The sequence below is a fragment of the Anabrus simplex genome, chromosome 12 (genome assembly GCF_040414725.1).
Source record: "Anabrus simplex isolate iqAnaSimp1 chromosome 12, ASM4041472v1, whole genome shotgun sequence".
In the NCBI taxonomy this organism is placed as follows: Eukaryota; Metazoa; Arthropoda; class Insecta; order Orthoptera; family Tettigoniidae; genus Anabrus; species Anabrus simplex.
In genome coordinates, this window is record NC_090276.1 from 38,472,364 (window position 1) to 38,485,313 (window position 12,950).

General features: G+C 39.2%; 1 protein-coding gene across 3 annotated transcripts in view; it reads right to left on the bottom strand.

The window, feature by feature from the left end:
• The window catches only part of Swt1 (Swt1 RNA endoribonuclease), a 241,258-nt gene that overhangs the window by 60,059 nt on the left and 168,249 nt on the right, over window positions 1-12,950 (bottom strand). For all 3 annotated transcript variants that reach the window (XM_067156738.2, XM_067156736.2, XM_067156737.2), the window contains exon 15: window positions 1,053-1,208. In XM_067156738.2, the coding sequence (XP_067012839.2) occupies window positions 1,053-1,208 (156 nt within the window). The remainder of the gene's footprint in view (window positions 1-1,052; window positions 1,209-12,950) is intronic.

Consider the following 12,950-nt stretch of genomic DNA (forward strand, 5'->3'; position numbering starts at 1 on the left):
TCCTTCCAATGCAAATTCTTTTTCTTGATCAAAAACTGTCCCAACCATTTTAAGAAATGAGCAAAAAATAGGAAATTAAACGCACTGATCAGCAGCGATTTTCAACAGGCAAGAGGACACCGTCATATAATGAATACGATAAATTTCTCGCTCCATAGGAAGCTAATTTAGCGATAATCGATATAATATATCTTAGCGTTCGGGTATAAAGACGATTGTGGCTTCGATTATCGGTTTTTATTGCCACAACTCGCCTCGATTCTCCGTCGTTAACTTCAAATGATGCAATTCCAAATAATTTCGCAAATTATGTAGCGATTTTGCAGAAACGTAAATAGTTTCGTGTTTTTGAGCCAAATTCGTATAAAATTTTGCAAAAATTTTGAGATTTCAGGCTTTGCGAAAAACAGGTGCCTCTAACTATGACTTAAGAGGTGAGCACAAATAAAGTAAAATCTGTCCATCACCACAGTCAATGGAGAGAGAGAGAGAGAGAATCCACACATTTTACTTCATAATTTTTCATAATTTTATAACTAGGATAGTGAAATAAAATCAACCTCTCCATTTCACTTGAAAAGTTCTTTACTCTCCTATTTTAATGTTATGCCTCTGTTCATTTATATATATTTTTTTAAATTACCACATCTTACATTAAAATTACCATAAAGGAATGAAAAGATATCAATTATGTTTTCCACAGAATATCTGTACCTCAGAATTCAATAAGGTTGGTTATGTGACATTTGGCATGTAAAATCATTTAAAATAACAAAAACCAACACATCAATAAATTCAATCTCTAGAGTGAAAAAAGTTTTTAAAAATCTTAATATCTGAACTGTTTGATTGATGATACTAATTCTTCAACAAAAATTTTCTAAATTCAGATTGAGTTTGGGTTAAAATGGAGATACATACACATAAATTGTCAAACAAATACAGCACAGGGTGAACCATGGCTGGTGACTAGTTTCAGAATGAAACAGAAGTTGATGACTGGTTACTCAACAATATTCACTAAATGCATTTAATAAATAAAGTAATCTTACCTGTAGACCGTATGTAAACAGAACTTGCACAGAAGTTCAGGGCTGATAAAGTCATCAGGATCTTCACGAGAGGTGAAGAAGTTCATCAGTCTAAAATGAAGCTCAGTGATAGCTGAATGTTGTGGAGAGAGCTGAGATGGATGCGTGTCTAATATGCTGAAAAAGACCCACAGTTCGTCATTTAAGCCAGTTATTATGTAATGGGGAAAGACTCTCATTAGACAGTATCAAAAATACAGAAGGTTCACCAGCCTAGAAAATAAACTGAAGGAAGGATCTTGAGTGATGCACCAGACCTTTATAATAATCTTTGTTGATGATATAATATAATGGTTGGAAATATACAGCAAAACCTCATTAAAGACGTTTCTGCAGGGAACAAGGAGCAAGGACGTGTTATGCGAAAAAATGTACTACCAAATACACGAATAAAAACTATCCAACAGGGATACAGAAACACTAGATAAGATTTTTTCCGACATGACAGCATTTCACAATTAAGTATTTATTTATTTTCCACCTAGTCGATACAATGATTGCTTAAGGCAATTTTTAATGGTCAAAAGTGGTACATGTTTCGTATATTATCAACATCTTCAGCCACATAACACTGTTTAGATGAAAACTATATAAAATTGACAAAGTAATGCTTTAGAGGAAGTGTCCTTAAAATTAACATAAGATTGGTTTTAATCTTGTCAATCTTATGTTAATTTTAAGGACACTTCCTCTAAAGCATTACTTTGTCAATTTTATATAGTTTTCATCTAAACAGTGTTATGTGGCTGAAGATATTGATAATATACGAAACATGTACCACTTTTGACCATTAAAAATTGCCTTAAGCAATCGTATCGACTAGGTGGAAAATAAATAAATACTTAATTGTGAATCTATTGAAGTGCGATACGGACCATGAAGCTGATTTTATGTAATGACAGCATTTTGCGTTGTATCCATGGGTACAGAGAAAACTATATCTGCCATTTCTAAAGATGAGAGGAGAATATTAAAAGGTGTGAAAAACACCAGAGAACAAAAATATGAAAACATTTACATGGGAGGGCCATGAAAATATGAAGTATTATTGCAGATATCACACTTTCAAAACAAATGGTAGCAGGAGCCTTTTATTTCAGACCAGTAAGTTATTAAACATTATCTGGTCACATTCTTAGACAATGAATTTGAGGTTACACTCGAATATGCGCAACCTACAACTTTGTCCGGCATTTTGAAACCGACAAAATTTTGATTCAACCAACTCAAATGATAGAGTGGAAATTCGAAGGTGCGAGTTTCGCACTACCTCTGCACGCTTAAAAGATGTGGATGCCAGTCCACTTTTGGATAGATTTTAATTTTGTCTTCATCAGTAAGGAATTTCACGACCTTTTCCGAATTTATAACTAGGCTGTCACATGACAAATAGGCACCACACTAGTCAACTTCAGACGATTATGTTCCTAATCCAGATGTACGCTACCAGGTGACAAGTATATGCTACCCTTCATCATACAACTCAACACAAAATCAATTTCTAATTTCTGAATGGAATGTGAAATATAAGCATAAACAGGCTCACTGTATTCTTCAGCAATCTCATTGCCAACCAGCAAATAAAACTGAACATTCCTGAGGCAAATGGCTTGCTTCCCGAAGGTGCAACTTATCCTGTGAAGTTCAGGAATTCAAGGCCTTTTCCTGTTATCACACAACTGTAGCAAGGGCTCTTTCTTACCCCGAGTTGGAAATCATGTTCCTTTCACAAGGGATGATGAATAACATTTAGGGATAGGAAAAATGCGTTCATAATAAGCAGTAATAACTAAATTTCATGACGCGATAAGTGAGGTATTTGTATATAGATTTAATATGATGAGAATTGGAACTTCGAAACTGCGATGTCTTAAGCGGGGAAAAGTGTTAACGAGGAACACACTAACGAGGTTTCACTGTATATTTGAATCTTTTGCAAGGAAAATTACTACATAATGGGAAGGGAATAACAAAGTGTACCGTATTTTTTCGCATAATTAACGCCCTTGCATAATTTACGTATCCCAATATTTCTGGGTCCAAAGTGGAGAAAAATAAATGTTCACGTATTTCACGCACCCACTTCTTCGAACATCCATCAGGCAGCTCCGGATGCGTTTTGAAATAAAGATCTCACCTATTCAGGTAGCAGCAGCCTTCCTATTGCGAAACTAGACATCCCAAATAGTTGGCAATGTACTGTTATCAGCTGGCAGGAAATACCACTGCACTAGTAATCTGAGAGAATCAGTGCAGAAGTGACTAGTTACGCTCTATTCCAGTCTGGTACAAATGTACTTCACAAATGTTTCGGGAACAGGAAATGCATTTCCTGCGATATCAAAATTGTTTGTTAGTTCACAGTGAGCAAGAACTCAAGTAATACTCCATATAAACTTGCGGTTTTCAGTTGCGCCGAAACATATGGGAATAGGGCATCAGGCCGCAATAATTCAGTGTCCGAATGCAACATGCGCTACCGAGGTAACAGAGTAGTGCACTTCAAGTGATGAACAAGTCTCACAAAGCATTTCGCGGGCCAACAAGCAGCAAGTTTCTGCAAGTAGAGGAGGATCTGCTTAAATATGTGATTTCGTTATGCAACGGATATGCCATTTCTCACGAAATGCTGTATTTTAAAGGATGAGAAATAGCTGCTGCACATGGAATCAGTATCTCGTATTTGAAGGTTAGCCATGGAGGGATGATTACTTTTATGAAGAGAAAGAGACTTTCTCTTCGAAGAACAACTTTATTACAAGTATACAAGTAACTATTCTCATTTTGGTTCCGTATTGAAGTTGACGTATATCTCAAATATTATTATAATATTTATAGATCCACCTGTTCAATACAATACAATCCACTATTTCATGTGGTTAAAATTTATACATAATACATAAAAGTCATAGGTACACGTTTCACCCTTTTTTTTTTTACGGGCATCATCAGCCTATATCAATCTTAAAAATTAATGGATATGGAATCTTTCTAATCTTATAAACTATAGAGTAAAATGTTGGACAATGATTTCATAAAATTTTATACTATAACATTAAAATAATGATACTGCACAGAAAGTATGTTAAAAATACTGTGAATGAACAGTTTTTGAAGATTAAAACATGGTTAATCATGAATATTTGAGCATTTAAAACCAAAATGGATCCTCTTCTTATACATCATTAAGACATTGATGGCCTTGAGTGTAAGCACAATCATCCAAGGGGGATGTTTGTTCCATTCCCATAGCATGAGTTCAAGACAGTAAAATCACTATCAGTTATTTAAAACAGAAGTGTGAACGTATCAAATATGTACGGTTGATATATCTGAAAGTCGTAGAAAAGAAAATGGGACTTCTTGTGGAGACGTTACTAATGATAAAATGTTGTGTCAAAGCTAGCAATAGGACAGCACATGCACGATTACAAACATAATTTTACGGATATAGATAATGATTTGAAAATATTAAATACAAATCCGAAAGGCCCTTTGCTTAATATATACGAGGAGTTATACATAACATTTGATCACTATACAAATCCCAATTATAATATCAACGAACTAACTGAGAAAACCAACATTTTATTTAATAAAATTATCCCAATTGTAAAGAATGATTACATCAAATTAGTTAAACAGCATCATACGCAAGCCATAGCGCAGACAGCGGACACGCCCGGCCCCGCCCATACACACAAGGCTTCCCCCACACACCCCTCCACAACAGCCGACAACATTATCAGAAGTACAAGGTATAATACGCGACAGACAGCCAAACAGCAAACATCTCAACCACCCCACAGCAGTAAATTTCATAGAACTCACACTAGTATTCAACTTTTATTTCAATCAGAATTTCTAATTCAATCATTTTGACTTGCAGATATTCACCATCATAAGAAAGGAAAGAGCCACCATTAACGACCTTGGATTCAAAAAGTGAACAATTTCTAGAACATTAATGAACGTCAAACAAATAGATTATCCAAAAGTTACAAATACTAAATTGGAAAGTGGTTGAGTAATATTCAATACATATTGGCAATGATTATAATAATTTAAGCTTAAAACTTGCAAACAACATAAGAAAGTGTCTGTCTCTTATTAATTTGGACTGTCAACTGAAGTTTACATCCAACGCACACTACAGTGATTTTAATGTTTTAATGTGTTTAAGAGTTTTGCTTATGAGCTATTTCACATAATTCTAACATAATATGCACTGCAACAACGCAAGAACTACTATTATCTGCCGCTTGAGACAGTCAACAGTGCAATTAAGTTAAACCATGTCCACTAATTTTTATTGTGACTTTTATTGTTTTAATGTGTTTAAGTGTTTGTTTATGTGCTAACTTCTCATTATTCTAATATTGTTACAGGTGAACTACAGTATGTAATGCGAGTGGAATGTATTTTTTTGAAGACCTTGTTTGAAAAATACGATATGATGTTTTATTTTTATTGACCTAACCTGTACTGTATAACGTTGTAACATAGGCATTTGTAAATAGTAGAATTCTGTCTATAGTTCCTGGAAAGATCCAGAAAGTTACATAACTTTTGTACAGGGTGTGTTACTCTGTTGGTATGTGTTCTAGAAAGTATGTTCTGTCTATTCTGGAAAAATACGACTTTCGCGATCATGCGTATTCTAGAATGTTAGTCAAAGTTTGCGATCGAAAGTAAGGTTGTGACTGGTGAGTCTAGATGGCGATAGGGAACATGTGCACGCTGATTGGCTGCCTCCAAGGCCAGTAATTCCTATATATAGTGAGCGAGGCAGTGTTCGAATTAATTCTGTATCCTGAATTCTGTCGGTCTCGGTTTATCTGTCTGCGAGCAGCCTATCTGGTTGACGTCCCCCGGCTTCCGGGATGGCACTCTCCTCGGGTAAGCACTCTTGAATTCCGTTCCTGCTAAAATTTCCGTAATGTTCCGATTTGCTTTTCATACAGGAGTCTGCCCTAACCTCGCCTAGATTCACCAAATTAGTTACTTATGACGCCTTAGTTTTTCAGCTGGACTTACCTGTTTGTTTCCGAGGCATTCCCATTCCTTGTTTCACTAAAATATGTATATTGTAGTTTAATATTATTTCCCTTGGGGTTTGCCTCTGGTAGTTCTGTATCACTTGAGGTACGCTAGACTTTGGATAACCTGTAAATTGCATTGTACTACTGCATTGGTAACTAGATGTATAGTTGTGTTGAAATTTGAATTTACACTGTTACGAAGTAAGCCATGGATATCACTGAACTTATAGCTCGTAACTTGGAATGTATTTGTAAGATTATTTTGTAAATAATATTTTTCAAATCTAAGGATCACGGGGATTTATTTCGGAATCCGCTATCTAAGCCATCTCCATGCCTTTGGTAGGTTCCCAGCCCTTCCATCTTCCGGTTTTGTCGTTCACTAGTTGACCCTACTGATAGTTACGTACTTGTTTTGTTGGAGATCCGTGTAACGCTAGCTACTGTTTTTCCGAGTGTGTAGTGTTTTCTTATATTGTGTATTGTACTCTTACCTTCCCCTTTTAACTGTGTTTGTGCCTTGTTTGGTGTTACCACTGTAGTCTGAGGTAGCAAATATAACCCGAACTGTACAACGCAAGAACCAATATTACCTGCCACATTAGACGATCAACAGTGCAGTCAAGCACGTTAAACTGTATTTACTAATGTTTTATTTTGGCTAGTCATTTGTTTTATTGAACTATCAACATGTATATCTCCACATTTAGTGTAAATTATTGTTAAAACGACTATAATACTGATTATTTTACAATTGTTCAATTAAGTTCATTTCATACAGGACTAAATATTCAAAAGATTGGAGATCAATTAAACTAACTAGGCAAATGCCTATGTTAAAAATACTCTGACATACTCATCACATTAAAGAAAAGACGAACTCATATTAGTTTCTTACACATGTACATTGAGTGTAATAAGAGCAATTAATTTTTGTAATTGTATAATATTGAATTCCAAACATGGGTATAACTACTTTAAAATCGTTGAATTCTAGAGTATGTCATTAGCTCTCAATATGAGGCATAATATGTAAACGCAACTCTAGTGTAGCTGACCTTTTGAGAGGTCGAAACCAGTCCTACATGTGACAATAAAATAGTATTGATTAGGTGGAACTTCTCTTTCATTTATTACTTATGAAGAAAAGTGAACCGTGATCATACTTAACCTAAAACTCCGTAAAAGTTGTGGTTCGTATATCGCTTGAAATCTTGTTTCTACCTGTCAGCATGGCTCGTGCTGTTCCTAATCCTTTCCATTTAAGAAAGGCAGAACTGATTTACGAGTTAAAAATTCGCAAAATTAATTCAACTGGCAATGCCAGAGATGACACTAGCCTGTTGAAACAGTCCCTTCACCTACCTGTAACCATACCCGAGTTAACTACAGACGAGTTGCGCGAGTCTTTGGCCGCGATTGAAGATAGGTTACCTGAATTTAACGCCATTCTTGTGTCCTTTAGTGCTTCTAAGCCCTCGCATGGCGAATTAGCACGGGTTAAGGGGCAGTTATTACATTATTTAGACAGGATTAAGGATTTATTGTCTATCGAATTGCCAGAAGTTGAGCGGCAAAAATGTCAAACCTTACCAGAACAGTTTTTCAGAGTTTTCGACAGAATCAGTGGTTTGCTTGAAGGCAGTAAGTTAAATAACACAGCTTCTGAAATTCAAGTGTCTATCCCACCTGAAATGAATGAAAGTATTAATTCTGGTGATGCATCTGTTGCTGCTCAAGTGTGCAATCCGACACCTAGTGCTGGTGTCAGGCCTATTCAGGAGTCTGAGGTGAATGATGCTGACTTGGGATTTTCTGTTTCATTATCTGGAACTAGGACACCTGTAAGTCATTCTAATGATATATCTCTTTTGCATGGTGGTACCTGTACAAGTTTTCCTGTGGTTCCTTCTAATTCTGTTGTGGCTCAGTGTTTGCCCTCTATTATTAATCAACCCGGTTCTGATGCAATGGTGCAAAAACCACCCCTCTGTCTTACCGCCACTGGTATCAAGTTGCATAACCTCTACACAACCGGCTAATGCCCGAATGGTCTCTCAGGTTAGTGAGAACCTTTCTCAAATGAGGTTAACTGCCCCCGTAACATTGCAGGATAACGTTAGCCCTAACCTATCCTGTACTCCGTCCTTTTCACAAGGGCACCCGAATCAAAGGCACGAGGCCTCACTAAACCCTCTGGACTATTCTAAGCCTTCCCAAGCACCCCCTACACCTGTCTTTCCCCAGATTTTCTCCAATCTGCCTCACCCGTTGACCACTGTGTTTAAGGGTATCTCTAAATTTTCCTTCCTTCGCTTTCTAACAGAGTTCAAGGATCGGGCAATAGTGTATAATCTCAGTAACGACAACGTATTTCAAATTCTATACCCGCATGTCTCTGGAGCCCTTTCTAAGCATATTGTCAGGGCCATTTCAGAAAGATGGTCTATAGATCAGTTTCATGCCCATGTGCTCGAATATTTCATTCCTGCTCGTGCCCTGTCTGCATTAGTGCAGAACCACTATTTCAGAGTACAACATTTCAACGAGTCATTATCTGAATATGTCCAAGACATTAAGCTCCAAGCTAAGATTTTCCAGCTCCACTATTCAGAGGCTCAGATGGTTGCCAACATAATTGAAGGTCTCGCCCCGAATTATAGATCATATCTGGCTCTTTCACCCCGACCAGCAACGTTCGCCCAGTTGGAAGCAATTACAGTGTCCGCTGAAGGCATTCGATATGCTAACCAGCTACGCCTTGCATTAGCCCCACCTCCTATAAGCATGCCCCCTCCTCAGGATTCTAAAACCACCCCGTCACCTGCTTCCAACTCGTGTAATCCTCGTTCGTGCTTCAATTGTGGCTCCACGGCTCATCTTAAGCGGGATTGTCCCAAGGCTGGGACATTAGGCAATGCGAAACCTGCCATGGGTAGAGGCTCTTCCACCAATTCTTCTTGCCGTAACTGTGGATCAACTAGGCATTTCTCTAGGCAGTGCCCACGTAACATTTCTGGCTCTGGACCCCCAGGCCATAGTAGTGCTAGATGACTAACCGCCAGTTCTGATGGTAAATCCCAAAACATGGCTTCTTGTCTTGTCGATCATGACTGCACCTTGGTTGATTTATTTAATTCTGAGGCTAATGATTGTTCCCAGTCTGACTCTGGTGTTCATTTCTTGAAATCTTGTAGGATTTCTGCCATACCTTCTTGTAAACTACCATATTTATGCATAGAGGTAAATAATGAACCTGTCTGTGCGTTACTAGACTCTGGTAGTAGTGTCAGCTTGACGAGTGAGACCTGGTACGATTCTATGAAAACCGTTTGCAAGTTACCTACATTACAACCAGTGTCCTTAACCTGCCATACTGCTAATTCTAATTCGTTGAACATTGTAGGATCACTAGATGTCAAGATTAGAGACCGTGATTTCACCTGGAAAATGCCAGTACTAGTGGCAAAGGATTTATCCTGCCAATTCATATTGGGTGCAAATTTTATTGTTAAAACAGGCATGATTTTGGACCTCCAGTTCAACAGATCCCATTTTAAATTTTGTGCAAGAACCTTTGAGCTGTGTGATCGCTCCCCTATTCTGCCTAGTCACGTTAACGCTGTTCCTGAAAATTCTGATGAACCCAAGGCTTTTGATTTTAATCACTTACCCAAAGAGCAGGCCAATCAACTTAGGAAACTCTGCGATAAGTTCCCTGATGTCTTCACTGACAGGTTAGGCGTCACCAATGTATTAGAATACAAAATTGAGGTTACAGATAACGTACCTGTTCGCTCTCCTCCGTACCGGTTGTCGCCTCCCAAAATGAAAGCCCTGAAGGCTATCATTGATCAAATGCTCGCTGACGGAGTGATACGGCCTTCCAAGTCAGCCTATTCTTCTCCAATGTTTCTGGTCCCCAAACCACAAGGTGGTTATCGGCCTGTAGTCGACTATTGGATGTTGAACCGTAAGGTAGTCCTCCAATCTGTCCCACTTCCTGATTTGCACTCTTGTTTTTCTTGGTTTGCTAATGAAAAAATTTTCACCACCCTCGATTTAAATCAGGCTTATTACCAGATACCCCTTGTCGAAGAATCCAAGCATCTCACTGCATTTCCGATTGGAACCTATATGAATATGAACGCGTCCCTTTTGGTCTTGCCACTGGAGCGGCCGTCCTTACACGGTTACTAGATTATGTCTTATCGGACATTAAGTTCAAGTTCGTTTATAATTACCTTGATGATCTCGTAATTTTTAGCGTAACCTTCGAGGAACACATACACCATCTCAACGAAGTGCTTGAAAGACTGCATAAAGCAGGTCTAACCCTCAAGGCATCCAAGGTTTCCTTCGCACAACCCCAGATGTCCTTAGGACATATCGTGTCGGGGAGGGGTGACTCAATCGATCAGTCTCGTACTGCCGCCATCCAGAATTTTCCCCCTCCAAAGGACGTCAAGGCTGTAGCCAGATTCATTGGCATGGTGAATTTCTTTCGCAAGTTCATTCCTAATTTTGCTGAACGTGCAGCTCCATTAAATGATTTGAGAAGAAAGGATGCCAAATTTGTGTGGGGTGATGCCCAACGTAAAGCCTTCATGGACTTGAAATCTGCCTTATGTAACGCTCCTGTACTGGCTATGCCAGACTTTTCTAAACGCTTCATCCTTCAGACTGACGCCTCTTCCTCAGGCATATCCGGAGTTCTTCTACAGGAATTTCAAGAAGGGCGTCGTCCTATTTCGTATGCTTCACGTGCCCTGAATCCTGCTGAGTGAAATTATTCCATTTATGAATTGGAAGCCTTGGCTGTTGTCTTCTGTTTAGAACGTTTCAGAATGTACCTGGAACATCTTCCTTTCGATCTGGAAACTGACAATCAAGCGTTGAGCTGGGTACTGGCCAAGCCGCGAAAGACCGGTCGTCTAGCACGTTGGGCAGTGCGCATCTCAGCCTTCCAATTTCAAGCCCGCCACATTCGTGGCACGGAAAACGTTGTGGCTGATTGTCTCAGCAGGATGTTCAATCCAGGCAGCTCTGACCCTCAATCAGAGCCAACTGACTCATCTCTCGAACAAGTATCAGCTTTTGTTAATGTAGTTCTCACCGACTCTCCCTTCCTTTTCAAGGATATATCCAAACATCAAGAGGACGATGCTGAGTTAAAAGGGATTATCGACAGAATTAAATCCGGTGAGCACGTTAAGCCCTATATTCTTAAGAATGGTGTCCTGTGTTGTCCTGCTTGCAGTCGTAGAGATCCCAAAATTGTAGTCCCAACTAACCTGGTCCCGGCTCTCTTCAAATATTTTCATGAATCCCCAGTGGGCGGTCATCTGGGTGTTTTCAAAACAAGAGAGAAGATTCGTAACCATTTCATTTGGAAATCCATGGATAGTGAGATTTGTACCCTTGTCAAGTCCTGTAAGATTTGTAACATCAGCAAACCCGCCCCGAATACTCATCTAGGTCTCTTGTCTTCTGAGCAAGCTTCTCGCCCAATGGAAAGACTGTTCATAGACTATATCGGGCCCTTCCCGAGATCTCGGAATGGTCATCGTTTCACGCTTGTGTGTGTTGACGCCTTTTCGCGTTTTACGTGGCTGTTCCCCACTCGGATAGCTAACGCCAACACCACCATCTTGTGCTTGAAACAGATATTCGCCTCGTTTGGACCCTGTCAATTCTTGGTAAGTGATAACACAAGAGCCTTTACTTCTGCCCAGTTCCGGAATTTCTGTTTTGATTTATCCATTGCTCATATAACCACTACCCCGTATTACCCGAAGCCCAATTATGCTGAGAGAGTGAATCGTAACCTGCGATCTGCCCTCATCGCTTATCACTCCTCAGACCACTCCAAGTGAGATTCCTCACTGAATTGGTCATCATTTGCATTTAACACTGCTGTCCATGAAAGCCACAAGCAAATCCCCTGCTTCGTTAATGTTGGCTTTTACTCCAAATTCTCCTCTATCTAACCTAGGGTCAATTAATGATTTTCTGCCCGACGATGCCAGCCCAGAAAAGATCCGAGCTAATTGGCACCGTGCACGAAAGAACTTGAAGGTTTATTACGCTAAGGTCCAGCGTAATTACAACCACGGGCCAAGGCCGCACGAGCTCTCTGTGGGCGACCAGGTGTTGATTAAAACACATCCCGTCAGGAGTGCTGCGGACCATGTTATCAGTAAGTTGGCCCCCAGATTTCGAGGTCCCTGCACCATCTTAAAGTTCCTTACCCCGGTGACATTATTGGTGAGCGATCCCGAAAGGAAAAGGATCAGCAGAGTCCATCTCTACCAGGTCAAGGTACCTTAAGTCTGGTAGGGAAGGGTAAATACCATTCATTGTTGGTGACCATGTAGATTTACTTGTAAGTTATTTGTAAGAATTTAGTTATAAAATAATTTTATTGTAAGCTTATTTATAAGATTTTAGTTATAAGATAATAATAAGTTTGGTTGTAAGTTAGTTGTAAGTAATTATGAGGGTGAATAATTTCGGTATCCTCTAGTGTAAAGGATTTAGTATTATAAGTTAAGTAGATTGTAGTTTAGGGTCACTCCTTGGAATTGTTCCCCTAACTTTCAGGTTTACGGTAAACTCCTATGGTTTCCTTTCACCCCCACCATAATCTGGTCAGATGTATTATAGATAGCAGTGCTTACCCTGAGGCTAGTGCCCTAATATCCCCGGTGTGCGAGGGAGAGTCCCTCCTGCATACTTATTAAGCCACCCTTTGGGTGACTGCGCAAGAGCTTTGAGCCCAGCAGCACACTTTCCTTAAGTATTCCCCTGTCTGCTG